The sequence below is a fragment of the Myotis brandtii genome, unplaced genomic scaffold, assembly GCF_000412655.1.
Source record: "Myotis brandtii unplaced genomic scaffold, ASM41265v1 scaffold447, whole genome shotgun sequence".
Lineage (NCBI taxonomy): Eukaryota > Metazoa > Chordata > Mammalia > Chiroptera > Vespertilionidae > Myotis > Myotis brandtii.
Genome location: NW_005367108.1, coordinates 449,507 through 476,435, shown reverse-complemented (window position 1 = coordinate 476,435; position 26,929 = coordinate 449,507). Strand labels below are relative to the sequence as shown.

General features: G+C 38.9%; 1 protein-coding gene across 1 annotated transcript in view; it reads right to left on the bottom strand.

The window, feature by feature from the left end:
- Positions 1-26,929, bottom strand: part of EXTL3 (exostosin-like glycosyltransferase 3) — a 111,390-nt gene that overhangs the window by 16,404 nt on the left and 68,057 nt on the right. The window contains exons 2-4 of the mRNA XM_005874611.2: positions 19,195-19,286; positions 15,066-17,688; positions 2,045-2,172 (exon numbers count right to left, since the gene is read on the bottom strand). Coding sequence (XP_005874673.1) covers positions 2,045-2,172; positions 15,066-17,213 — 2,276 coding nt within the window. The 5' untranslated portion in view covers positions 17,214-17,688; positions 19,195-19,286. The remainder of the gene's footprint in view (positions 1-2,044; positions 2,173-15,065; positions 17,689-19,194; positions 19,287-26,929) is intronic.

The following is a 26,929-nucleotide window of genomic DNA, read 5'->3' as shown; positions in this document are numbered from 1 at the left end:
TGGCCAGTGGGGCTCAGTTGAGATTTGGAGCATCATCTCATACACCAAAAAGTGGCAGGTTTAATTCCAGGTCAGGGCACATACCTAGGTTGCAGGTCTGACCCCCAGTCAGGGTGCGTACAGGAGGCAACTGATCAATGTTTCTCTCTCACATCAATATTTTTCTTTCTGTGCATATCTCTGCCTCTATCTCTCTCTCTTCCCTCCTCTCTCTAAAATCAATTTTTTTAAAAAGAGCACATATTTTATAGTACCATTTATATGAAATGTCCACAAGAGATTAATGATTGCCTAGGCTTTAGAGGGGCTGGAAGGAAATGTTAATGGGGACAGCGTTTCTTTTGGTGGTAATGAAAATTTCTAAAATATACTGTGGTGATGGTTGCACAACTTTGTAAATGTACTAAAAAACACTGAATGGCATATTTAAATGAGTGAATGATATTCAATGAATGTTACCAAAAGTGAATTGCAAGATAAACGATCAAACACCTGGATGTCACAGTAACTGTCAAATTGCTTTAAAAGTTTTTAAATGCTTACCTTCAATTTTAAGCTTAACTCTCTGTGAACAGGCAATAAACTGTCCACGGGCCCATACACCAGTCCATGACACACTCTGAGTAGCTCTGATCTACTCCATTCTCTTTCCTATGTTCCCTCAAGTGGAGGGAACATTATCTTGTTTGGGATATTTAAGCCCAAACAAGAACTACTAAATTTTTTTAAAAGGTGTTTGAGTGGAAGTTCTGGAATCAGACAAGCCTGTTAGAATTCCAGCTCTGCCACTTACTTTCTAGCTTCACGGTTTTGTTCTCTTGGATCTAATTTACTCCTGGGTAACATGGAGATGACTACAACTTACACCAAGTTTTAGGAGGATGAATGAGATATGCCAACGCATTCAACTAGTCTCTGGCACACAGTACAGATTCAACAAATGTCATTCATCATAACCACCTCTTCTTCCTCCCCCAATTTTTCCTCCTGGATCTTTGCATCCGATCCCATCGTTGCTCAAATCTTTCAGGCCCCAGGATTCTGGCACTGTTCCATTGCCCCAATAAATGGCAACATGTTTCTGCCTGCCTCACATTTCCTTTAGGGAACTACCCTTTGCCTCCATTCTTAGTCTATATAGTTTTCAGTTAGAGCAGTGGTTCTCAACTTTCCTAATGCCGCGACCCTTTAGTACAGTTCCTCATGTTGTGGTGACCCCCAACCATAAAATTATTTTTGTTGCTACTTCATAACTGTAATTTTGCTACTGTTATGAATGGTAATGTAAATATCTGATATGCAGGATGTATTTTCATTGTTACAAATTGAACATAATTAAAGCATAGTGATTAATCACAAAAACAATATGTAATTATATATGTGTTTTCCGATGGTCTTAGGCAACCCCTGTGAAAGGGTTGTTCGACCCCGAAAGGGGTCGCGACCCACAGGTTGAGAACCACTGAGTTAGAGGATGATCTACTCCAGGAATAGGCAGGTAACCCTGTCCAGCCAATCACAGAATTCCAACTTCCTCGCTTCTGACGAAGAGCCTATATGAGAGCACAGGCAACACAGAGGAAAACAGAACCTAGAGATGAAGAGAAATGGAGTTCTCTGATCTCACCTCTGACCCTGGATCCAGCTTGTCTTAAGACCCTTACTACCTTCTAAGGATTTCTCAGACAGCTACTATCAGTCAAGAAATTCATTTGGCTGCTGATTCAGGTTGACTTGGTTATCTTTCTTTTTTAAAAAAATATATTTTATTGATTTTAGAGAGGAAGGGAGAGGGAGAGAGGGAGAGGGAGAGAGAGAGAGAAACATCAATGATGTGAGAGAATCATTGATTGGCTGCCTCTTGCATGCCCCCTACTGGGGATCAAGCCCGTAACCCAGGCATGTGCCCTTGGCCGGAATCAAACCTGGGAACCTTCGGTCCCCAAGCCGACACTCTATCCACTGAGCCAAACCAGCTAGGGCTGACTTGGTTATCTTTCACTTGCAAATGAAAATGTTTCTTGATTGAAAATCAGCTCCTCACCGAAACCCAAACATGATTTCATCATGCCGGAGATGAGCATCATCATCAATAGACAGGATGGCCTCTGTCTCAATTTCATTCCAGGGCAAGAATCGATTATTCAAACTGTTCTTCTCAGTACGGACCACCTGTAAAAAGGAAGGAAAAACACTAATGATCAATGCCACATTATAGAATGCAAAACCAAAACTGCCCTTAGGTCAAAGGAAACTGGCTAAATTTATTGAGTAATTTTGTCTGGTTACCTACCACTTGTATAATCTAGCATATGACTTTCAGGGATAAAAACTGCCTTATAATAATGAGGAGTACACATTTTAAGCCTTATTTATTTGCTAACTAATTTCCTGGTGAAACAAGCTAAAGCTGAGGATTATTTCACACATGTGATTAAACACATTCTAAGGAAATAAAAAATAACTTTCCCAAGAGAACACAAGGTGGCAGAGCCTAACTGAGATCTGATTCCCTGATCTGGAATACCCCGTTTTGCTCCTAAACTTTAAAACCAAACTCAGAAACCTCTTGAGTCTATGTCATTTCTGACCAATTTTAAGGCCTTTTTTGGTATTAAAAAAAACAGGATTGCCTATCCTACTGAGGTGAATTACTTCACCTGTGCAATTTCTACCTGCAACACTGACTACACATACAAAAGCTTTTTCTTTCAAAGTGTACCTAAATTCAGTAAAACTAACCGTTTCTGTGTACACAGCAAATCCCAATTCAAGCAATCTCTATCCAAAGTGACCCGTATGTGCAAAGCAGTATTTTCTTCATAAAACAAAGATTAGTGCCCAAACAGAACTACATTATAATTTTTAAAAATTATATTTAAGCCCTATGTCAGATAAGCATAGTTTACCACAATGTAAGTAGTAGCTTTGTTATTCACCTTGTCCCATAATATGCAAATAAACAAGGATGACCATTCTTAGTCTTTGATAGCTCATCTTATTTTTATGGTATCTATTTCTAATTAATCCAACTAATGAAAAACCATCGTATTATTTTCAAAAACCAGAAACAAAGCGAGCTTCTTGGGAGGTGATCTTTTTAGAAAGCCAGGATGGGTCATCTTATTCTAAACAGAAGGTTTTACCTGTACTGAGGATAACTTCTACCTACCATGATGAATGTAATTATATTCAGGGTCTAAAGGTTTACAAATGATTTCAAAGGTATTTCCATAACCTCACGAGTATTGTTTCTTCAGCTTAAAATATTCTTTCTCCTGTTTTTCTACCAAAATTATTCTCTCCCTGGAGACCCAGCTCAGAGGGTTCCTGTCACTATCCTCCCCTTGTCAAAATTAATCACTTCTATATTCTTAAAACAAAGTCCTCATACTTCAATTAATTCAATTAATGCATTTTAGCACACTCAGAATCCAATTAGTTGAGAGGGAGAAGGACCTCAGAGATCATCCGGTCCACCTCTCACTTTATACATGGACAATTAGCAAGTGGCAGAGCGAGACTCTCCTACCTTCTAACTCCAAATTAGTCTTTTTCTGCTAATCATATACTTATAAATCTCGTTAAACCAAAGCCCCAAGGCAAATGCATTATTAATTTCTGTAGCATAAAGAAAGAAAAATGCTGCTAAATAAGAGAGCTCATGAAATAGTTTATATGTTTACTTTATTAAAGAGCTTTTTAAGACTGCCTCAGCCCCAGATGAGTTTCTCTCAAGTTAAGACAAGGAAGGACCTGTAATAGATTTGCTACTCCATAGAACAGATGTCAGAGCTAAGCAACAGACACAGAAATCCATCTTGCCCTATAGCACATTTGACCAGTATAAAAAATCCCTGAGCTTGTAGCCCAGAATCCCAGGCTCAGATACAGCAGTGACAGAACAAAGGCACTGAAGCCTGAATCAGGGGAAAGAGGAGGGGGAGACAGCCAAGCACACAGTGCAGTAGCTGCCAGGCTCCATTCTGCGGGGAATGGGAAGGTAGCCAGAAGTAGCAGAAGCCAAAAACCAAGCATGGCAATGGCGAAACATCATCTATCTTAAGACACACCTGAGTTCAGAATGTTAAAATGTAAAATAACATCTACCTTAGAATCAATGGACTATGTACAGTAGTTGTTCACACAAACGCCCCCAACAAACTACCCTTCCTCAGATCATTCATTTTATTCACATGCCTACTATTCACTTAAATACACAACTGGAATTCTGCAGGTTCAGATGAACAAAGCTCCCCTCAACTCTAGCAATGAATAAACACAGCTTAAAATCCAGTAGAGAATACACACAGCTTAAAATGAAGAAAAAATGACTGAAAAACCCAATTCTTTCTATGCCACTTTCTATTAACAATTTTGTGGGTTAATCACCAGGAGGATTAGCTACAGCAAAATTAGTAACCCAGGAACATAGCACAGAGCTTCAGTACTCAGGTGTGATTCAAAGACCAACAAGGCGAGCATCACCTGGCACTCTGTTAAAATGCAGAACTGCAGGCCTATCCCCAAAACTACCAAGTCAGAACCTACAGTTTAACAAAATCCCCAGGTAACTCCTATGCACATTAAGTTTTGAAAGGTGCTGGTACAGAGGATTTTAAAAGCCTGGCTTTGGAGTTAATCAGAAAAGCTTGAGTTCATATCCCAATTCCACCGCTTACTAGCTGTGCAAACATTTAAGTAAGCAGCCTTTTGCTAAATCAACACAGCCCCATGTTGTATGCAAAAACTGAAGTTGTTTACCAGCCAAACTTGGCAATCCTATAAACAACTTAATTCTTTTTTAAAAAATATATTTTATTGATTTTTTACAGAGAGGAAGGGAGAGGGATAGAGAATCAGAAACATCGATGAGAGAGAAACATTGATCAGCTGCCTCCTGCATACCCCCCACTGGGGATGTGCCTGCAACCAAGGTACATGCCCCGACCGGAATTGAACCTGGGACCCTTCAGTCCACAGGGCGACGCTCTATCCACTAAGCCAAACCAGCTAAGGCTGTGGTCGGCAAACTGCAGCTCACGAGCCACCTGCAGCTTTTTGGCCCCTTGAGTGTGGCTCTTCCTAAGCCTTAGGAGTACCCTAATTACGTTAATAACAATGTACCTACCTATATAGTTTAAGTTTAAAAAATTTGGCTCTCAAAAGAAATTTCAATCGTTGTACTGTTGATATTTGGCTCTGTTGACTAATGAGTTTGCCGACCACTGGGCTAAGGCAAACAACCTAATTCTTAATCTAAAAGCAAGAAACAACAAAAACCTAAAATGATCGTGATGTGCTACCTAGAGTGTATCCAGTTTTTTGTCCAATTTACAAGGTAAATCAAATCAAGAGGACCTGTCTGTCCTTTGGAAGACTTAGGTCTAATACCAAAGTGTTTTGTCCTAGATTTCACATCCAGCTTATTGAGCAAGCTCATTAAACTCCATTAGGAACAACTGCTATGGGTTCCAGGAATACATACAGTGCTTGTCCTGGCACAACTTCTCTGGGCTGGATGACAGCAACTTTCAGGATTAGGGAAGTGAAGCAACAGCCATCAGAACAACAACAAAAAAGCTTTAAGGATTCACAGAAACACAACATCAAGTACTGCAGCAGCTTACTTGTGGTTAGCTCACAAACAACTGTGGTCACTAAGTCTACCTTAAGAATTCAGAGCAGTGGTTCTCGACTAGAAGTGATTTCTACCTCACACTGGACGTGTGACAGGATCTGTGGACATTTTTGGTTATCACAACTGTGGCAGCAGGGAGGTGAGCTATTTACATTCAGTGGGAAGAGGCCAGGAATGCTGTTAAATCCTACAAAGCACAGGACAGCCCCACACAACAAAGAATTATACAGCCCAAAAGTCTCTGGTGCCACTGCTAAGACACCCTAATTTATAGTCAGCCACCAGGAGACAGCAAAGCAAACTTCCAAGAATAAATGTAGCTCATTATTTAAGGACAGTCACCTTCCCCCCATAACAAAAAAGAGATTTCTAGCCTTACAAACTCTGCAAATACAAACTGAAATTACTAAAGCCGGGGGGGGGGGGGGGGGGGGGGGGGGGGGGACTTTCTTCTAACAATTTTACTTCAAAGCTATAGTACTTAAAGGCTAGGAAAAGATCAGCAAACCACCATTATCCATTCTGGCACCAAAATCAGAGGGACAAAAAGACTCAAATATTTGTAATGCAGACATACAAATCAGCATTGGTGGCTGTTTAAGAATAGCCATCAGAATGTTAAAGAAATGAGTAATCAGAAAGGTAAGCCAAAGTAGTATATCATGTTTAGGAAATATTCTCATTTTTGTTAATGTTTTATTTCTACTTAAAACAATGCTCCTCTTCCTTAACAATGCCTATGATTATACCTTAGTAATGTGACCATGAAGACTTATCTTCAAGTTACTAATATAACTATTGGTGTAACACTGACCAGAATGTATAGAACACAGTGCCTGGCACACAGATGTTCAACAAATGTTCTATAAGTGAATGAATGAATGGATGAATGAATGAATAAGTAGGAAGCAATACCTAATTTAACCCTGCACATTCTATTTTCAGAATGTGAAATAAAGACTTGAGAAGTTTATATATAAAAACCATATGCATTCAATATACTGACACCTCTTAGAATTGAGTCTAGTTTTCTACAGCAAAAAATCCATCAACCTAAAACAATCAAGTCAGGAGCAATGCTCACTAACATTCACTTTTTTGTTTCATGTGCAATGCTCCCTGATGATGCTTCACTAGTTCTTCTGTTTAACTATCATTCATAAAAGCCTTGATTTTCTCATTGTACCTTTCTTCTCATCACAATGGACCAGTACAGCAATCATGGCCAAGAACCCTACCATACGCAAATGTATACAAGTATATGCAACATCAAGAAATTAGTAACTTTAGTTAACATTCAATTTGGTCTTGAGGAATTCTGGAGTTTCTGAATAATAAAATGACTACTACTCTAACAGGGTCCTTTCTCCTAGTATGTTAACAAGGCATTTAAGTTCTAAATCCAAACAGAATCAACAATCTACATTAATTAGCAAAGTATCAATTCACATCATAAATTAACTACCATGATAAATCTGATTCCCAATTAGCAAAGATCTCTTAATATGCAAGGAATGGAAATGTATCAAGAACAAATGAACATTTCAACAATTTAGAGATAGTTGCTCAAGTGAAGCAGAATGAATTTGGATTCAAATGGAGGAACCACCTAAATGAAAGCAGCTCATAATTAGTCATAAGCAGGTCTAGTTAGGCAAGGAAAATAGAACATGAAGAGATTAAGTGAATTAACCCTAGTCATAAAGTAGACCACAGACAGAAAACACAAAAATGTAGAATATACCTGAGAAGCAATAAAATTAGAAAATGTATGTGAAAAATATAAAACCATACAAACACAAATGCCACCTACTAAATTCAGCAATTTAAATATACTTACAATGTCCTTTTTTCTCTTTAAGGTCAAATTTTGCCCAGCCAAACCAAGTCTCCAGTTTGGTTTGATTCATTCATGCAATCAATACACACACATAATGGTAATGAATCCACTGCTGAGAATGAAACTTATCTTACAGGCAATAAAGGTAAACAGCTACTAATTTTGTCTTCCATCCTATCCTTTCCTCTAACTTAAAGAAGTAACCCACCATAGAGCTTGATAATCAAGAAAATGAGTTCTAGGTAGAAGCACATCATCACATGTGCTTACTTGTAAGGTATGTGAAATAGAGTTTGAGGCGATTGGATGGCAGGCGATCCACAGAGAGAAAACAACTGAAAAAGGAGCATTAAAACTTCTCAATTTTTCAAGAGATTCATTCATTCAATGAAATTGTGGGAGCAAAAAGTTAGGAAATGCAAAGATAGATGGGAAAGGAATAAGAAGATAATACTGTGAATTGGTTTTCCATTTATAACTTAGTTTAAATTTGGATTATAAGTACATTTTAGATTATGAGATAAGTCTGCTGAACTTATGAGAAAAAGTTGGCAATGATCCCCATGGTAAAACAGGATAGGTTAGGTTCACCATCAAATGAGAGAATGCATATAAAGAGCATGACACTGTGCCTACCCAGCACATACAAAATGCTCAAAAATTGTAGTTATTATAAATGAGATTAGTATAACCTCTTGCTAATTTGTAAACACTTTATTTAAGTATACATATGTGTTGTATATATGTGGAGGGGGAAGGGGGAGAGAGAGAGAAAGGGAGAGAGAGAGAGAGCACACGCGCGCATGCCTTTCCAAGAAAATTTGATCTGGCTGAAAACAGAAAAATATCCACTGAACTATGGTCAGAAGTCCTAACACCTAAGTTCTAATTTAGGTATTAATTAGTCAAATGGTCTAAAACAATACAATTCTCAGTCTCCCTACTCTTAACTTTGAATTAGTAAAGAGAATATATAAACTAAGAGAGGGAGACATTACCTAAAGATTGATTTGTTGCAATTAGTAAATCATTTACACAACTTGACTTCAGCAATTCCTTTATACATCTAGAATTTTTGCTACTAATTTCTAATTTCTAGTAGCTTTCTTTTATATGCTTAAACAGAAAAAGAGAGCCATAGCATTAGCCACCAAGCTATTAAATAAAATATTATCTTACACACACCCAGATACACCAATATTTAGTGAAGTCTGGTAGTCCAAGAAGTTTTTACAATCTTGGACCTAAGAAATTGGACAAGGCTTTTCGTCTTAGCTTTGCTCAGAAATCATAATTTTAGAAAATTATCATCTGATGTATTCAAGCAATGTTTTTAAAGTAGGATGGGCACAGATGAAAAAATAAAGCATATGCCCTAGCCAGTTTTGCTCAGTGGATAGAGCGTCGGCCTGCAGACTGAAGGGTCCTGGGTTTGATTCCAGTCAAGAGCACATACCCAGGTTTCAGGCTCAGTCCCGGGTTGGGGGCATGTAGGAGGCAGCCCATCAATGATTCTCTCTCATCATTGATGTTTCTATCTCTCCCTCTTCTTTCCTCTCTGAAATCAATAAAATATATTTTAAAAATAAATAAATAAAATAAAGCCTATCAACTTTCTAAGAAATGAGACTTTTGAATTCTCTACTCTTGCCTGAGGTCTAGTCAGAAGTAAAATCTTTCACAGCCTAATTGGCAGAGGCTCAACACTGAATATTAATGACAACAAGTTTACTACATAGCCAGTTTCTCTTCCAGTCTTTCTCCTTTTCCCTAAGTAGACTATTAGGGAAATAGTATTAAAATCACTACCCTGGCATGACATCAAATTCCCCAAATGGAACTCTCCTTTTTGAATTCTAATATTAAGGGCTGAAAAAAGGGAAAGGGGCAGTGAAAAATAATTTCATATCTCTGTAGTTTTCATTTGGGGAAAAAATTGTGCATTGTGGCCTTACCACTTCCACAGAGACTTTAGAGTCTACTAGGAGGTGCGATATGCTTATCGCTGAAGTCACCACCTCTACCACTATTGCGCTGGTCCCAGCTGCCAGCATCCCTCACCTAGGCTACTGCAATAATAGCCTTTGAATTGTTCCTGCTCTTTTCCCCCTAGCCCCACACATATCATTTACTAAAACCCTCCAATGGCACCCTCACATACATGAAATAAAATCTAGATTCCTTACCATGGCCAATATCATCTTACATGTGCTGCTCTCTACTTTCTCCAAACTTCTTTCAAACTCTCCCCTTAATCACCCTACCCTAGACACCCTGAGTATTCTTGCCATGTCTTGAACATGACAAGCTTCTTGCACTTGCCATTCTCTGTATGTTCCTCCAGATTTTAGAATTTACATGGCCCATTCTCTCACTTCATTCAAGCTTCTGCTCAAATGTCACCTCTTCAAAGAGGCCTTCCCAGGCACCTGTGTAAATCAGCTATACCCTTTATGGAGAAAAGAAATAAAAATTAAAAATCAAGGCACTGGCTGTCACAAAGCTGAGAAATGAGTATACAGTGTGAAGATGGGCAATGTTTTGAGTGAGCAAGACAATACCGTTCCTAACTGGAAGATGTCCCCTTCCATAACAGCCCGAGTTTTAAAACTCCAAGAGGACAGATTCTGGTGTTTTCATTTCCATAAAATGCTCCAACAAGGCAACCCTATTTATTGCTATTTTCCAGAATATCCAGCAGAGTGTGGAAGTTGTGTTAATTGGTCAGAATAAAGTAATAACTCAAATCAAAATTTTGGGTGAGACTATGACTCCACAAGGGATCACTTGGAGGTTTCTGCTTCCAGGAATGCTGAACAGGCTCCTGCCAGACCCAATCCTCCTACAGGTGGTAACTACAAACTCTGGGGAAAAATACCAAAAAAACAAGTACCTGAAAGTACTAGACAGTGAATGGCAGTGACAAATTATAGAGGGGAGCTGAAATTTAGGAAGGAATTACCAACATGGGGATAACATTATTGCTTTTACCCTGAGAGTAGGCCAGAGTGGACACCATGCAGAGCAGCTTAAACTCACATATGATACCGAAGTCTTTCTAGTCTGAAGAATAAGAGGGAAAAGTTTGGGGCAACCACAGCCCCTGGGAAGAAAGTAGGTTCCAGAAAGGAGTGAGCCAAACAGGAGGAGCTCCAACTGGATATAAATTACCCAGTCTCTGGCCCACACCAAAACCATGCATGCTTGGTACTATTTGAGCAGACCAGCTGAAGTCTAAATTAATTGCCTACTAAAACTAAAATATCAACACTTTCAGAGAAACAAAACAAAATCCAAAGTCTCCACAACATAACATTCACAATATAAAGTTGTTTGAAGTATAAAGAACCAGAAAAGCCGTAACCGGTTTGGCTCAGTGGATAGAGCATCAGCCTGCAAACTGAAAGGTCCCAGGTTCGATTCCGGTCAAGGGCATGTACCTTGGTTGTGGGCACATCCCCAGTGGGAGGTGTGCAGGAGGCAGCTGATCGATGTTTCTCTCTCATCGATGTTTCTAACTCTCTATCTCTCTCCCTTCCTCTCTGTAAAAAATCAATAAAATATTTTTTTTTTTAAAAAAACAGAAAAACATGACCCAGTCCTCAAGAAAAAAAATCAATTAAAACAAATCCCCAAATAACTCATATGTTTGAATTACTTGTTATAGTAGACAAAGATGTTAAAGTAGTTATCATTATTTATACTCAATGAAGTAAAGTATACTCAGAATGGGAAAAAGACAGGAAATCTCAGCAGAAAAACAGAAACTATTATTTTAAAAACATGGAAATGTGGGAACTACAAAATACAGTATTTGAAATTTAAATCTACTGGACTATCTTACCTGATGAGATTAACAGTGGACACAAAAATCTGTGCCCTGGATGATGGATTAATAGAAATTATCAAAACTAAAAAAGAGAAAAAAAGTATTTTAAAGAAATGAATAGAACCACTGAGAATTGTGGAACAATATAAAATGTCTAATATACATATAATGAAGCCCCCAAAGGAGAAGAGGGAAAGAATGGGGCAGGAAAAAAATATCTAAATAAATAATAAAATTTCAACAAAAAATGATGAGAAACATAAATGGACAAATTCAAGCTTAGTGAACCCCAATCTGAATAAAAATCAAAGAAAACTATGCTAAGGTACATCACACTCACACTGTTAAAAACCAAATACAAGAAAAAAAAATCTTGAAAGCAACCAGAGAAAAACAACACATTATATAGAAAAACAAAAATCTGAAACACTACTTATATAGCATCAGAAACAATGGTGGCCTAGAAACAGTGGAATATCTTTATTTTTTAAAAAGGTGCATGAAAGTGGTGATCCCCAGATATTAAGGGTTTTTTATGTGTGTTTTTCAAGACTAGCCTTCAAAACCTTGGCACAATACTACTCTCCATTTGACTTCCATCAAGTTTTCTTTGTTGTTACTCTCCAGGAGCTAGGAATCTGATTCAACTCTTTACAAAATAGGCAAGAGACAGAGAAAGAGCAGTCACCCACCATTACCACCTCTGCTCAGAAGCCCCACACCATTCACATGAAAGATCTACTTCAACTGGTGACACTTACCCCATCTCTCTGGGTGGAATTCTGTCACCTTGCCCAGGCCCTATCCCATTTGAACTGAAATTGTCTTTACATAAAGCATTTGGGGCAGGAGGGACCAGGAATGGTGTCCATGAATAACATATTTACTCCAAGCCAGATCTGACTTACTTCCCCCTTTGTTATGTAAATAATAGGAAAGAATGAAGAATTTTAATATATAAATCCCAGTAGGTACCCCTAAGACAATCTCCCTCTACTCAAACACCTAGAGCTCAATAAATTTATTGCCAACAAATATCTAGCTTTTGTCCCAAGTGCTTAGATGGGAATCTGAGCATAAGAGAAGCACAAATTGTTCAGCATTTTCTGAAATGGCATGTGGGTTCCTGGGTTGATTCATGCAGCCAATATGCTCATTTTAAATCATTTTCCCTGAAAGACTGAAATATGAGAGGCTGCCTGGGAACCACCCGCTGCTAATTTTAAAGAAGACCTGCTAACTATAATGTAATGGATAGGGTACATCTGCGCCTCAGGTAGAAAAACCACTCTGAGATGCCTCATAACAGAACCTTTTTTCCACAGGAGAGAATGCTGCAAGTCTCTCTTAACCCTAATACCTGGGTAGTGCTGGCTCTATTCCCAAGAGGTCAGCAAGTCAAATGCTGCCCCAAAACCCCACTCTCTTTAATACAAAGCATAGACAAAACGTTTATGGAATGGAGTGAAAATTCTCTAGTTTGAAACTGTTTTCTTGTTTGAAAACTTTCTTGAGAAAGTTTCTGGCATTTTCCCACTAGGCACTGTATTATTGCAATAAGCTGCCCAGTAATCAAAGAGGACTACTTATTTCCCACCAGAATTAAAAGAAAGGATTAGTTCTGGTAAGTTCCCTGACAAATTTCGGTCATTGTTAACGGGGTGGCATCAGCTTCTCTATATCCCTATCGAATTCAAAGAAAACGCAGGAAAAATGGAAAACAAAAGCTGCTTTATTGTCCTGTTTGAGCAGCATCTACCTTTTACAGAACAATTTTTATTTAATTTCAATGACATTCAAAAAGTTGTAACTGAGAAAGAAAAAAGTGAATGGGTGCAAGTCTATAAAGAAGTCTCCCCATTTATAACACTTTTCTTGATATACAAGATAAATTCTGGGATAAAAAATTTTAATTTCTTTGTTGTTATTCTTTTAGAGAGTGGGAAAGGGAGAGACAGAGAGAGAGGAAACACTGACGTGAGAGAGACACATCAATTGGTTGTCTCGTGCACGTGCTCTGACAGGGCCCAGGCTAGGGAGAAGCCTGCAACTGAGGTACGTGCCCTTGACTGGAATCAAACCCGGGACCCTTCAGTCCACAGGCTGATGCTCTATCCACTGAGCCAAATCGGCTAGGGTGAAATAAAAAATTTTTAGAACCCTATGCAGTCTTGAATAGCCTCGGATTATAAAATCAATTAAAATACGAGAAACTATTAGCAGCAGTAGTAAGCAAGTAGCAGCAGTAGTACTAGTAAGAGAGAAAACTTAGAAGATTTGTACAGAAGAAAGTAGGCAATAACAGCTATGAAACAAAGGGAAATTATAAAGAGGACACAAGAAGCCTTTATTAGTAAAGTGAGTTAAAGCTGTCCAAAATATAGGCAGAATAGCCATACTCCTTCAACATAAAAGAATAAGTAGGAATCAATAATTGGGCATCTTTCTAGACTCTGTACTTGTATTATTTTCTATTCCTCTTTAACCTTAAAGTCAAAGAAGTTAATTAATCAAAGATCACAAAATGACTATTTAATCCCAGGTCTATATAGCACTTCCAAACTCAAACTTTTCTATTATATCATGCTGCTGCTTAGAAAATATTTCACGTAACCAATGGACACAGACACTGGAGCGGTGGGGGGCTTGTCCTGGGGGTGGGAGCGGCGGGGGGGGGGGGGGTCAATCGGGGAAAAAGGAGACATGTAATACTTTAAACAATAAAAAAAAAAAAAAGAACTCGAAAAAAACATATTTCACATGAATTAGTTCTCAATGAAATAAATTTTTTAAAAACTGGTCTGGCCCAAACATTTCCCTGCCAAATTCTTCCTAAAAATTACATTAATTTTCTTACCCGTCTAGCAACACATGCCTGATCAAATCTTCTGCCTGTCTTTACTACCTTTTTTCTTGAAAGCACCTATGCTGCAGAATAAGTAGTTGGACATTTACATGACCTACTCTAAGGCCTCGCATTTAAGAGAAATGGGTAATCTTCTAGATTGTCAAATTTACATCAGAAGGTGGATAAACAAAGTACTCGGAAGTAAAATCCAATCCTGCATATTTGGCTATATTTTTCCTGTAAAATACAGCATCCTAACCATGACAAATAAAATAAAGAATGAGAAAGAACCTACAAGAGACTACGGGAAAGGTTCAGGATTGCCAACTCCCAAATAAACCCTGACTCGTCTTCCAAAAGACTTCTATAATATCCTGATAAATGACACAGGTCTTCCTAAATCCTTTGGGAGGTGACTAAAACTGTAACTTCTGGAGTCAGACATACTAAAGCTCAGCCCCTCCATTACAAATCATGACTTTGAGCAAAATAATTAATCTCTCTAAGCCTCAGCTTCCACAGATATGAAATGAAATAGCAATAAGTTCTATAAATGCTAAATTACATTGCCAAGATCACAAGTGCTTCTTAAAGGTTAGCTTTTCATCATCAATCTCATCGTCTTTGTTATGATATAGAAATCTATGGGGTAACTGAAGGGGTTTCATAAACCTTCATGAGGCCAGTATCAATTTTAGTTTTGGAGAGTCTTAGAAGATTTAAGGAGTAGCAGAGATGGAACTGGCAAGGCCTGAAAAGACTGAAAAAGAAGCAAGTAGAAATATCATGGGGAGGAAAAATCTGTATAGGTTAAAAAGGTGTATATATATTATACATGCATTTAGAAAAGAGATTAGAAGTTAAACACTATCTCATGCAATAAAACAAACTCCTCATTTTCTATTACCATGATGGGGACGCCAATGTCAGGCCACAGAAGGTCTTCTGATGGTAGTTTGGGAGAATTCCACACCACCACTACCTTGTTCAGGTAAGGGAGGCCGTTCAATCTCTCTAAAGAGTTCATAAGCACTTCCTCCCGCTCGTAAGTCAACATCACAACTGTGAACTGCTCCCGTGGAACATTGCCTCCAAGTGCTGCCTGAAACTCCTTGCCAGAACCCCCAGCTCCACCACCAATCGGCCGAAATCCAGTCCCTGAGCCCAAGAATTTGGCCTCTGAGGGTAACACAGGGTCAAAGGGTGTGTGGGGGAAAAGATGGAAAGGCCCTGGAGCAGAGTTCCAGCTGCGGTAGAAGTCAGTGACGGTCAAGGTAAAGTTGCGGAGGTATTTGGGCGAGGCATAAGGCGGCTCAGTTTCTACTGGCCCCAGGTCCAGGTCCCCATTGTCAGCCATGTTGGGGTCTGTTCCAGCCGCCTTGCCTGAACGATGGGGGATCTCAGCTGCTGCCTCTTCCCGGATGGGAGCAGCTGGGATCTGTATTCGAGTCCTAATCATAGCCAGCACGGTACTGAAAATACTGTCAGCGGTTGAGAAGTAAGTCTCCCAGAGAAAGCGGCCTTGCCGCCTCATAGCCAGTAGATCACTATCAGAAAGACTTCGTAACAGGAAGTGAACCTCAGTAACACGTGGCTTGGGCACCACCAGGGCTGCCTCATTCCACTGCAGCATGTCATGGTAAGGAAGCTGGACTTGCTCCCCCAGCACAACTGGGACAGCACCAACTTCCAGAGCTTCGAAGAGCCGTGTTGCACATCCGGATGAAATAACCAAGTGAGGGTCCCCAGGAGTGATAATGAGGGCAAAGGTGGAAAGCTTCAGTAATTCTAAGCGGTCCTCCCGCTCCCCACACAGTGCCCACTCAGTAGGCAGACTGGGTTTAGGCTGGTTTTTGCAGGTAAATTCTACCAGGACCTGATCTAGCTTGCTGTCCTGTACAGCTTTTAGGGTGGCAATGATACGATCATCATAGTCAGCTGGGGGGTCACCTTCCATTTCTTCTTCAAAGGATCGGGCCTCCTGAAGGCTAGATCTTAGTGATTCAATCTTCTCACCCTGGAAGGTGAAGAGATATTTCCGTTTAACTGGCACCTGTGGTGGGATTTCCATGAAGTTGGGCTCTGACATGGCATGGACTAGTGGTGATACTACCAAGTCAAAGCCAGGTCTGTACTGGGCAGCATAGAAAGTGGACTGGGCCACCATGGCACGGCCAGTACTGACATTATATAGTAAGTTCTGTGTATCTGACTTCCGTGATAGATTGATGATGACATGGTTGTGTCCATCTGTCCGCCAATGTGGTAGAGAATACAACTGCTTCTCAAGTTCAGCAGGCCGCAGCACTACTGGCTCCTGCATCTCTCCCACTAATATCACATAGAGGCAGGCAATATCCGCATTTTCTGTAACATAGATGTTGGCTCGTACTGTAGCCTGAAAAGCCTGCTTGACCAAGGGATCCAGGTAGCTGCCAAAGGCAAACTGGTCACTGTCATAAACATAGACTGGAAAACCAGAGGTGAGAGGGCAGCGAGAATAATCAAAACAATTGTGTAGCCGACAACCCCGGATGACCTTCGGGGGAGGAAGGCCAGCATCGTCCTTCTCTGGGAGCAATCGGATGGGCAGAGAAAGTTTGGGCTGATTTTGGGCCATCAGCTCTTTGTAAGAGTGCTCAGTCTGGCTAATGACATTCTTAAGTTGAAGCAGGTCCTGCTTGGCATTCTCAATACTCTTCTTACAGGCTTCAATCTTCAGGTTCAGCTTGGCAATTTCACTGTTCAGCTCTTGCCGCTTGGCTTCCAGCTGCAACAGCTCTTCACTTACAGACTCACGGATTCGGCAAAGATCCAGCACGTGCTTTACCTCGCACAGCTCATTACCAGCCCGTGGACCAAAAATCCTCTTGCCGGCCTCATCAGCCTCATCCAGAGTGGTGAGATAATAGTGAGCAATGAGGGGGAAGAAAACCAGAATGATGAAGAGCGTAAAACTGAGCCATGTGAGTCGGATACGGTTGGACCACCGTAACATACAGGTTTGACCTCCATTCCCCACACCCCCATTCCGCAACATGGTATAGCCTGTCATGAGTTCCTTTGTGGCTCTTGCCCTCTCTGATCACGTTGGGTCACTCGCCATAACCATGAGTTTCTAGTAGACAAAACTCAATCTCTTTTTACTCACACGTTTCCATAAGAGTTAGTGTGCTCCCTGTACAAGGCACCAAATAAAAAGGAAATTTCATTTTCCTCAGCTGTAGTTGAAATGGTCTCTGACTCTATTCCAGCAGATTTTAAGTTCTGGCTGTTGACCAAAGAACATGTCCTTAATCTTTATCAAATGGTAAAAGGTACCACACTGTTGAGATGAAAAGGAGGTCCCTGATGATGAAACCCAGGAAAAATAACCTGGAATCAGACAGACTTTTTCAACAGCCATAGCTCTTGTTCCTTGGTTTGGCTGACCAACAAATATGCATAGTTACTATTCACAGTTATAAAGTAGCTGGTTAGGACAGAAATAAATGCCAGCCTGTTGTCGATGTCATTGCCAACAATCAGGCCTGCAAAAAAAAAAAAGAGAACTGTGTCAGTCTTGAAGAGATTATGTTCAACAACCCTGCCCGCCCTCAGTACACTTCTAGAAAATCCTTAAATCTTTTTACACACAAACATACACCCTTCTTATTTAACTGGATATAGAGCAGCATTAGAGCCCTATAAAATGATGATCTCATTGATGTTTCTATCTCTTTCTCCTCCCTCTCTGAAATCAATAAAAATATTTTTTAAATAAATAAAATGATGATGAACTACATTCAACAGAGGGCCAAGATACTTTCAACATTTTGTTATTCTAGACTTAGAAATCGCCTTTAGTTGAGGAGAAACATCTTCTTATCCAACCATGGGTAGCTATGTTCATTCTTAACATGAAAGTCCCCTTTAGAGCTACTTAAAAAAAAATCTATTAAGAAACTCAGTTTGTTATATTCAGAGATGAAAAGAGTTGAAGAGAACTCCTCTGAGCTTTGCCCAGCAGTAGATGCAGTAATCCTGATACAAAATATATTTCCCAGCTTGCTTCTCTTTTATCATCTGTTAATAGACATCATGTGCTCCTTCTTAAAATATAAATAGTAACTTGGCTTTTAAAAAGAACATTATACTTAGAAATGAGAGGCATTATTTCTTATCCTTTGGAGACAGATTTGCTCAGACCTTATGCCTCAGCTTTCTAATCTCCCAAAATGGAGATAAGTGTATGGAGATAACAATACATTGTGTTGCTATGAAAATAAATGATAGAGGATGTGAGGGTACTTTGGCCTAATAAATCTTGAAACAACATTCCCAATCCTGTTCTCTTACCAAACTTTACTATCACAGGCTACCAAAGCTCTTCATTTAGTTTCACCTCAAACTCAACATATCTAGAACTGAATTCATAATATGCTATGCCAATGAATACTCCCGATTTAATTCACTGATTCCCTCCAGAAAGTGTTTATACCCCATACTCTTAACATGTCTAAAGCATGCTAAGTATAACTATGGGAGATTTTAAAACGTAAAGAATTCCTTGATCTCATAGAACTTCCTTTAACTAAGAGATAAGACAAACAAATAGCAAGGGTACTACTACAAGACAGTATAAAATAGTGCTTCACAGATAATCACTCTTTATAGCTTCTACCTTTGTTCAAGATGTATAACTATTAAGGGTTTGACAGTCTTCTCTCCCTTTAAATAAAAATAAAAGTTGATGACAATATTAAGGCTTGAGGATGTAGAACAAGAGATAAAGACAACAACAACAAAAATATAGATCATGGAAAAGCTAAATCTGGATGATCTAAACTTGGATAATGAACAGCTGACCAAATATCCCAAAGGAGTGGAGGTTAATATTTCTAAAGCATTATCCTTCTCATTCCAATGTTAAAATCTTTTTGTTTTCAAAAGAATATTTTCTGCATTTATGAAGAAATCATAACAAAGACAGAGTGGATTAGAGGAAAAAAGGAAGGCATAATCCAGGCAGTCCAGCTAATTCATTCCCTCCTTACCATATGTTTAGGATCCTTCTTTTCTCTGACTCATATGGCATTATATTTTGGCATATAATTTCTTGATATAGTGAACTCCAGGGCTTGCTGTCCTGATAGAAAGTAAAAAAGTGACATGCTATTAGAAAAATATTCAATACTGAAGGGTCTATTAAAGAATTTATTTACTGTCCACTATGAAGAGGCCTCCCTTATATAAATAAGGTAACCATAGAATTTAAGGTCCAAAGAAAGAGGGACACTCTTTTAAGTGAAAAGGGGCACTAATAATAAACAATCCAGATATATGGTTATCTATTTATATGTTCTAAGAGGAAATAAATCAAAACACTAAAATATAGAAGTATATACCAAGACATTTATAGAGGAAACAATTTATCTGGAATTGGCTTTAAAATAAACAGGATGAGGATGGTGAGAGTGTTTGGAGATATAGATGAAATAAGATTAGTTGTGAACTGTTGTTGACACTAAAATGATGAGGATGCATGAGGGTTTATTATATACTACACTCTCTTTTATATATGTTTGAATATTAAAAGCTCAAAAATACAGGGTCTAAACAAAATGTTTTTTAAAAGTCATTTGGAAACTGACTATACTTAATCTAATAATGCTAGTGCTACCAATTTATATATAAACAGCTGTAAATGAAAACAAATGTTCTAATGGAAACCAATATTTCAACACTGATTCAAAAGAATGTATCCCCTTCAGGTTTTCTCTACTTGACTCTCATCCTTCAGACCTTAACTTTCTTGGCATTCCCATTAAAGTAGCCTTTCTTATGCCCTGACACTATGGAAAGAGTGTTCCATGGCGAGACCACCGCCTGTCCTGCAAGCTGGACCTAGTCCAGAATGGAGGTTGCTTTCCACAAACCCCCAGAGATTGTCTGATGGTAACCGATGTTCATTCTGACATTAATCAGCACCCTTCCCTTGCCTGCTGATATGTGCTGATTCCTGGAATAGGCTGTTGTCCTGACCTAGTCAAGCATGTAAAGTAATTCCTGTGCCTTGTAGCATTATGTACTAGTACCTGTGTTATTCCCCCTGTACCCTATATAATTCTTTGGCACCTGCCAAGCAGTGTGGGGATCCACTGCATCTTGCAGCTGCCCAAGACATGTCTCATATGTAAGTTCCCTTAATAAATTCTATTAATTACTGAAGTGACCAGCCTCTTTCTCCGGACTTTCCCTGCCTTCCATTTACAGAGGTAGATTTTCACTCTCAGGGCTTTGCCCTGGGTCTATATGTACTAAAAGACACTTTCTGGCATTGATCTATTGATTTTCTTTATAGTATCTTTTCATTTATTTATTTGTTACCTACCTTCCCTACCAAAACCTAATCCTTGAGGGCAGGACCTTGTCTGCTTGGATCACCACTGTATCACCAGTACCCAGCACAGTGTCTGGCACACTATAAGTTCTCTTTAAATATCTGTTAAATAAATGAATTATATCACTGATCACTTCTTTCTACAAACTCTCAGTGTTTCCCTTTATTTTCCATAAAACTGAACTTTCTGGTGTTTCACCTATTTCCTTGACTTATTCTCCCATTGTGCTTTGTTGGCACATCATCCTTGCTCTGCTATGTCTATCTAACTGCCTACTACAGTTCCATTTATTCATGCATTCATTTATTGATTCTTCTATGTGCCCTGACCGGGGATGGAACCCGAAACCTTGATATATTAGGATGATGCTCTAACCAACTGCGCTACCCAACCAGGGTTATGTATTTTATATTTTTTACTGGCCCATTCTCTCGGTTCTCCATCCCAATAGCTCTTTCTCTGGTTCGTTCCACCACTCTTTAAATACAGTTGTTCCTTCGTGGGTTTGTCCTTTGCCCTCTTCTTTCTCTGTCTTCACTTACTAGAGCTTGCCAATTAGCTTCAATTAGCCCCCCTAAATGGATAATTCTCAAATTTACCTCTCTAGCCTTGACCTCCCTCATGATATATCTTTTCCAATGGTGAGCAACACAGACATCCACACCTTAATATTCCCATGGCCGCAAAGGTACATCTCCTAGGAGTATAAGGTTTAAGTAGTGTCTTCTCCCAGCAAAGAGGGGAAAAAATTTTCAAAATACTGTACACAGTTAGAAATTTATAATTTAGATCATGGCTGATGCCCTACTCTTCACTCTTTCTCTAATCAAAAATAATGTTTGCTCATAAATGGAAAGTAGAATTATTAATCTGCTAGCCACTCAAGCGCTTAAAATAAGCCTGATCCTGGAAAGGTAAAATGGCAAATAATTCAAATGTCCAAGTGGTGAGCTGAGAAGTCAAGTGAGATAGAGTTGCCATTCAGAAATTCTGCATATACTACATTCTCCCTTCATCTTCTCAACATACCAATGCCCTCTATCATCTCCTCTACTTTGCAGAGCCGTCTCTTCTAACATTCCTTATCACAAAGGCAAATTATTACAGGACCTTACTTTGAAGAGTTTTTTGATATAGCAACCATCCTACTGACTTTTCTTCTCTTAAAACTAAAACACTCTGATATTGAAATTTCCTATAATGGATTTGGGATAGCTCTCTATTTAGGTGTGAATGCCTTTCAACAAAGGTGTATAACTTTTTTCATACAAAAGCAAAACTAAACTAAACTGAATTGAACAAAGGTAAAATAATCCATGGACAAGAGAAGGAAAACAGAAGGGAAGAAATAAAGGAATTGCTGCTTCCATCTGGACTGCTGTTATGCATTGCATCTGAAAGATACAAAGGGAAATGGGGCAAAAGAGAAGCTAGACACTTTCCAGATGTTCCCAAATGCAACCAACTAACTTGAATATTTTAAATAATTATAATAGCTAACATTTACTGAATTTTTAATGTGTGCCAGGTTAAACCTATTATGTACCTTAACATAGTTAATCTTCATAACAATCCTGTGAAGTAGGTACTACTATTATTCCCATTTTGTACATGAAGAAACCAAAGCACAAGCTTAGGTAATTTGTCCAAAGTCATCCACGTTGAGTAAAACTTGAATTCAAATCAAAGCAACGCTAACTCTAAAGCTCTCACGTTCAATGTCTTAGTCATTATGAAAAAAATGCCTATGATACTAACTCAAGGAACACAGTACACAGGCACATCATGCATAAATTACTTTTAGATTATCCACATTACTACTGCTCCACTGAAACCATGGACAATGATGAATTAAAAGCACATGGCAATACTACTCCAAAACCTAAAGCCACCTCTATATTCATAATTAAAGCATTTATGTGGACGAAAAAGTGACCACATACTAAACGTGACTAGCTCAGGGAAGGCCTGATTGGTGGGCCTTACAATCTTGGAAACCAAAAGTTACCATAAAGAATGGTCTGAACATAACAATTCCTAACTAAGTGGGTCATGGCAGGTAGTCACATCATAGGCCTGTAGGTTCCTTCTCAGAGGTCAATCTTTACCTTGTGAGCCTGTCTATTGTCTTTTTGCATCTAACACAATATGCCTTTACTTTTTTCTTTTATTTTTTATTATTATTATTTTAATCTTTATTGTTGAGAGTATTATAGTTGTCCCCTTTTTGCCCCATTGATCAGCCTCCATCCTGTTCCCACTCCACCCCAGTCCTTCACCATCCTACTGTCTATATCCATAGATAATGCATAAATGCATATAAGTTCTTTAGTTAATCTCTTCCCGCCTCCCTCTCCCGCTTCCCTCTGAGATTCGTCAGTCTGGGCCATGTTTCCATGCCACTGGTTCTATTTTATTCATCAGTTTATTTTGTTCATTAGATTTCACATATAAGTGAGATCAAGTGATAGTTTGTCTTTCTCTGACTGGCTTATTTCACTTAGCATAATAATCTACAGGTCCGTCCATGCTGTCTCAAAGGGTAATAGATCCTTCTTTTTTATAGCTACATAGTATTCCATTGTATAAATGTACCAGTTTTTTTTATCCCTCCATAACATATCTTTAAATGCAAGAGTAACATGCCTTTAAAATGTAAGCGTAATCTTCATTTCCAGACCCCTCAAGGCACAACCACTGCACCAGAGCACAAGACCACAGAACAAACCCCTCATCATTATCTCATTCTCCACACACCATCTCTCTATGTGCTATAAATGTTAATTAACTAACCTGTACCCACCAAAGTAACAGAAGTATGTGTTTCTCGATTTAGCCTTTTATCCAATCCCAAAGATTTCTCTGCTTTGCTTTCTCCTGTCCCCTAAATCTACCACCAGTGGATTTCATGTAAACTTCTTTAAGGCTCCTCCTTTGATTCTAATGTATAAAATAAGCTGGAAATCTGCCATTTTCCAGAGCATTTTTTCAATCAGTTGAGGTTTTACTTCCCAGCAATAGTCATCAGTTTGGCTCAAACTCATAAAAATTCTCTATAGGTTTGGATGTTTCTTACATCAACATCTACTAAACAAAACAAGAAAACATATACTCAGAGCAAAATATCTTTGCCTGTGTACCGATGACCTACCTGTGTATCTGTGCATATGTAGTATTATTTTTTTCATTTAAATCAATATTGGCCCATCAAACGGGCACAAATCCATTACCACCCAGATGCAGGTTCTACAGAACTGTATGCACATTGTTGCTGTTACATCCACTCCCACAAGCGCTTCAAATTAGGTAAAGATAATTCGGTACAGGAAATCATTTTAGTAAGGTTGTTGAAAGCAATATTTCAAATGTTTGGTTATGTTTTTTAAATCCAAAAGAAAACCATTTCCTGATTTCCTACTCAGCATGACAAAGAGCCTGCTTCACAGTACCTAGTTCAAAAATCAGGAAGCACTAAAACAAATTTCCTAGTGTTATCACTATTCCTAAGACTCTGACTTCTATTGTTCAAAACAACAAAAGGCACTTTCCAGGAAAGTTAACTGTAGATAAAGAATGACTTGTATTTATGTAATTCACAAGTTACAAGAGAGCAAAACAATGTGTTTTTCATAATACAACAACCACAGTAGTTTCTTTACTGGGTAAACTTAACCTAGTTGTAAAATAAAACCAGGCATACTTCAGAGATACTGCCGGTTTGGTTCCAGACCCCTGGAATAAAGCAAGTCAGAATCTTTCTGCTAGTGGAGTGTCTGGCCTTCAAATTGTAAAAACACACATCTATGAAATGCAATCAGTCAAAGCACAATAAATTATGTCTGTAGAAAATTGTCAGCAATTAAGAACTAAAATCAGGTGAGAAAAACTGCTGACATACTGAGTTGAGAGTAAAGATTATGATGCAATCACAGGACCACAGAGTTAAGCTACCCTTATTACAGGGCGTTTAGGAAAGGAAAAAGGTATTCTTTGGGCTCAAGAGCAGATTTCTAATACAAAGATGTTCCACAAATGCCAATAGCAAACAAATCACAAAATACACAAAAGGAACTCATCAATAAGTTATAAGCATTCCTTCCACTGATCAGTTCTATATAGGTATTAACAAGTAAACTAAGATTATTGATTAACCTGTTTAGTCAACAATGAACCTGAACCCAGAAGCCTCACCTCCCAGAATAGGTCCTCAGTTTGAAAATTATGCCACTTCTTACCTGTTTTCCCTTCCCATAAGTTTGATAACATCCCACAAATTCAAATCCTACTGTCTCTCCAGTTAGCTTTTAGCTCATTACAATTCAGATTCACAACTCACCTAAGAATTTTTTCAAATAAACCTAGATCTACCCAACATTAACTGAGTCAGAATTCTCAAGGGGGGGACGGGGGGAGCCCTAGGTGCCTGTAGTTTGACAAAGCCCACAGGTGATTTTAAAGCAGACCACAGAACTTTAACACAAAACCATTCGTTTAGCAAAAAACTAATGACATTCTCCAATGAGATTGATGACATCTGAATCAACGTAATTACAGACAACTGCAATATACCTTTTTCATATAGGACGTCTACAGACTATTCTATACATCTTTGGAAGATGTGGGGAGTAGGAGGGATTTTCCACTTTTTATAACTGTATTTATATTTATAATGTAGTTGCGATAACACATTTTACGTATGTTATCTCATTTAATCCTCACATCAACCATCTGGGGGTAGATATTGTTCTTTCACTTACAGATAAAGAAGAGTGAATCACTGAGCTAGGTAAATCTTGTTTGAGGCCCTACAGCAAGCAAACTGAGGTGCCCAGATACAAATCCAGGTCTAACTGACCTGTACCCTGCTACTCACATATTTACTACTTGTTTACTTAAAGAACTCATTTTTGTCTTCATTCATTTTACAATAAGCAAGTATTCTTTTTGTAATTAAGAAAAATATTGGCCTGGCCATTGTGGCTCAGTTAGTTGAGCATCGTCTCATACGTCGATTCCTGGGCAAATGCCCAGGTTGTGAATTCGGTTCCCGGTCAGGGTGCCTACGGAGGCAACCGATAGATGTTTCTCTCTCACATCGATGTCTCTCTCTCTCTCTCTCTCTCTCTCTCTCTCTCTCCCTCTCTCTCCCCCCTTCCTCCCTCCCTCCCTCTTTCTCTCTCTAAAAAAATAAAAATAAAAACATATTTTATTTAAAAAGAAAAATATTATCTTGCTGCAGTCACTTCAAAGTATAGCACACTATGCTCCAGTGAACACATGAAAGATAGAAAGCCTTGTTGCTGATATGGAGAGTTTAGTCTGGACAGAAGATAAAAATGGTTTTCTCACTGCTAAAGTCTTACAGATTTAGAAGCGAAGGAAGATTAGAATAACACCTGTAGTGTTCCATTGAACTGGAGGTATCAGTGTGAATACCCGATCTAATAAGATTCCTTGAATAAGCAGCTGATTTCAGGACTGGACAAATAAAGTAAAAATGAGCCTGAAAAATCTTCTTTTGCCAGAAAGCAAAGATGTACTCAAAAAAAAAAAAAAGTAGGGCATATGGAAAAAAGGACACTGGATCCAGTTTGAAGGAATCCAGCTGCCACTGTATAAATCTGGGACACTTTAGCTATCTAAATAAATAGTACTACCAACAAATTATCTCCCAATAAATGAGATACCATGTATTCATACAGAAATAAATGATTGATTATATAAAGAGAGAGAAGGAAAAAAGTATTCATTTGGAGAATTCCACCTAATAAACATAGGAATGGCAGATGGAGATATTTTAAAGCTATCATTTAGTGGCCATCAAATTAATAACTGTTGCAGGAAAGATTCAGCATCTATACATAAAAAAGCCTAAGCAACCAAACGACTGGTTGCTAGGACGTGCACTAACCACCAGGGGGAAGACACTCAATGCAGGAGCTGCCCCTGGTGGTCAGTGCGCTCCCACAGCCAACCTCCCCCCGGATCAGCCCCGATCGCTGGCCAGGCCGAGGGACCCCATCTGTGCATGAATTCATGCACCAGGCGTCTAGTTGGATATTAAAATTCATTGGTAAAAGGTTGATGAGAGCCCTAGCCAGCTTGGCTCAGTGGATAGAGCGTCAGCCTGTGGACTGAAGGGTCCCAGGTTCGATTCCGGCCAAGGGCACATGCCTGGGTTGCGGGCTCATTCCCCAGTGGGGAGTGTGCAGGAGGCAGCCAGTCAATGATTCTCTCTCATCATTGATGTTTCTATCTTTCTCTCCTTCTCCCTTCCTCTCTGAAATCAATAAAGAAATATTAAAAAAAAAAAAAAAAGGTTGATGAGAAACAGGGTATAAAAATTATATATTGTGGGCCCTGAGAAAGAAGATACCTACTAAGAAGG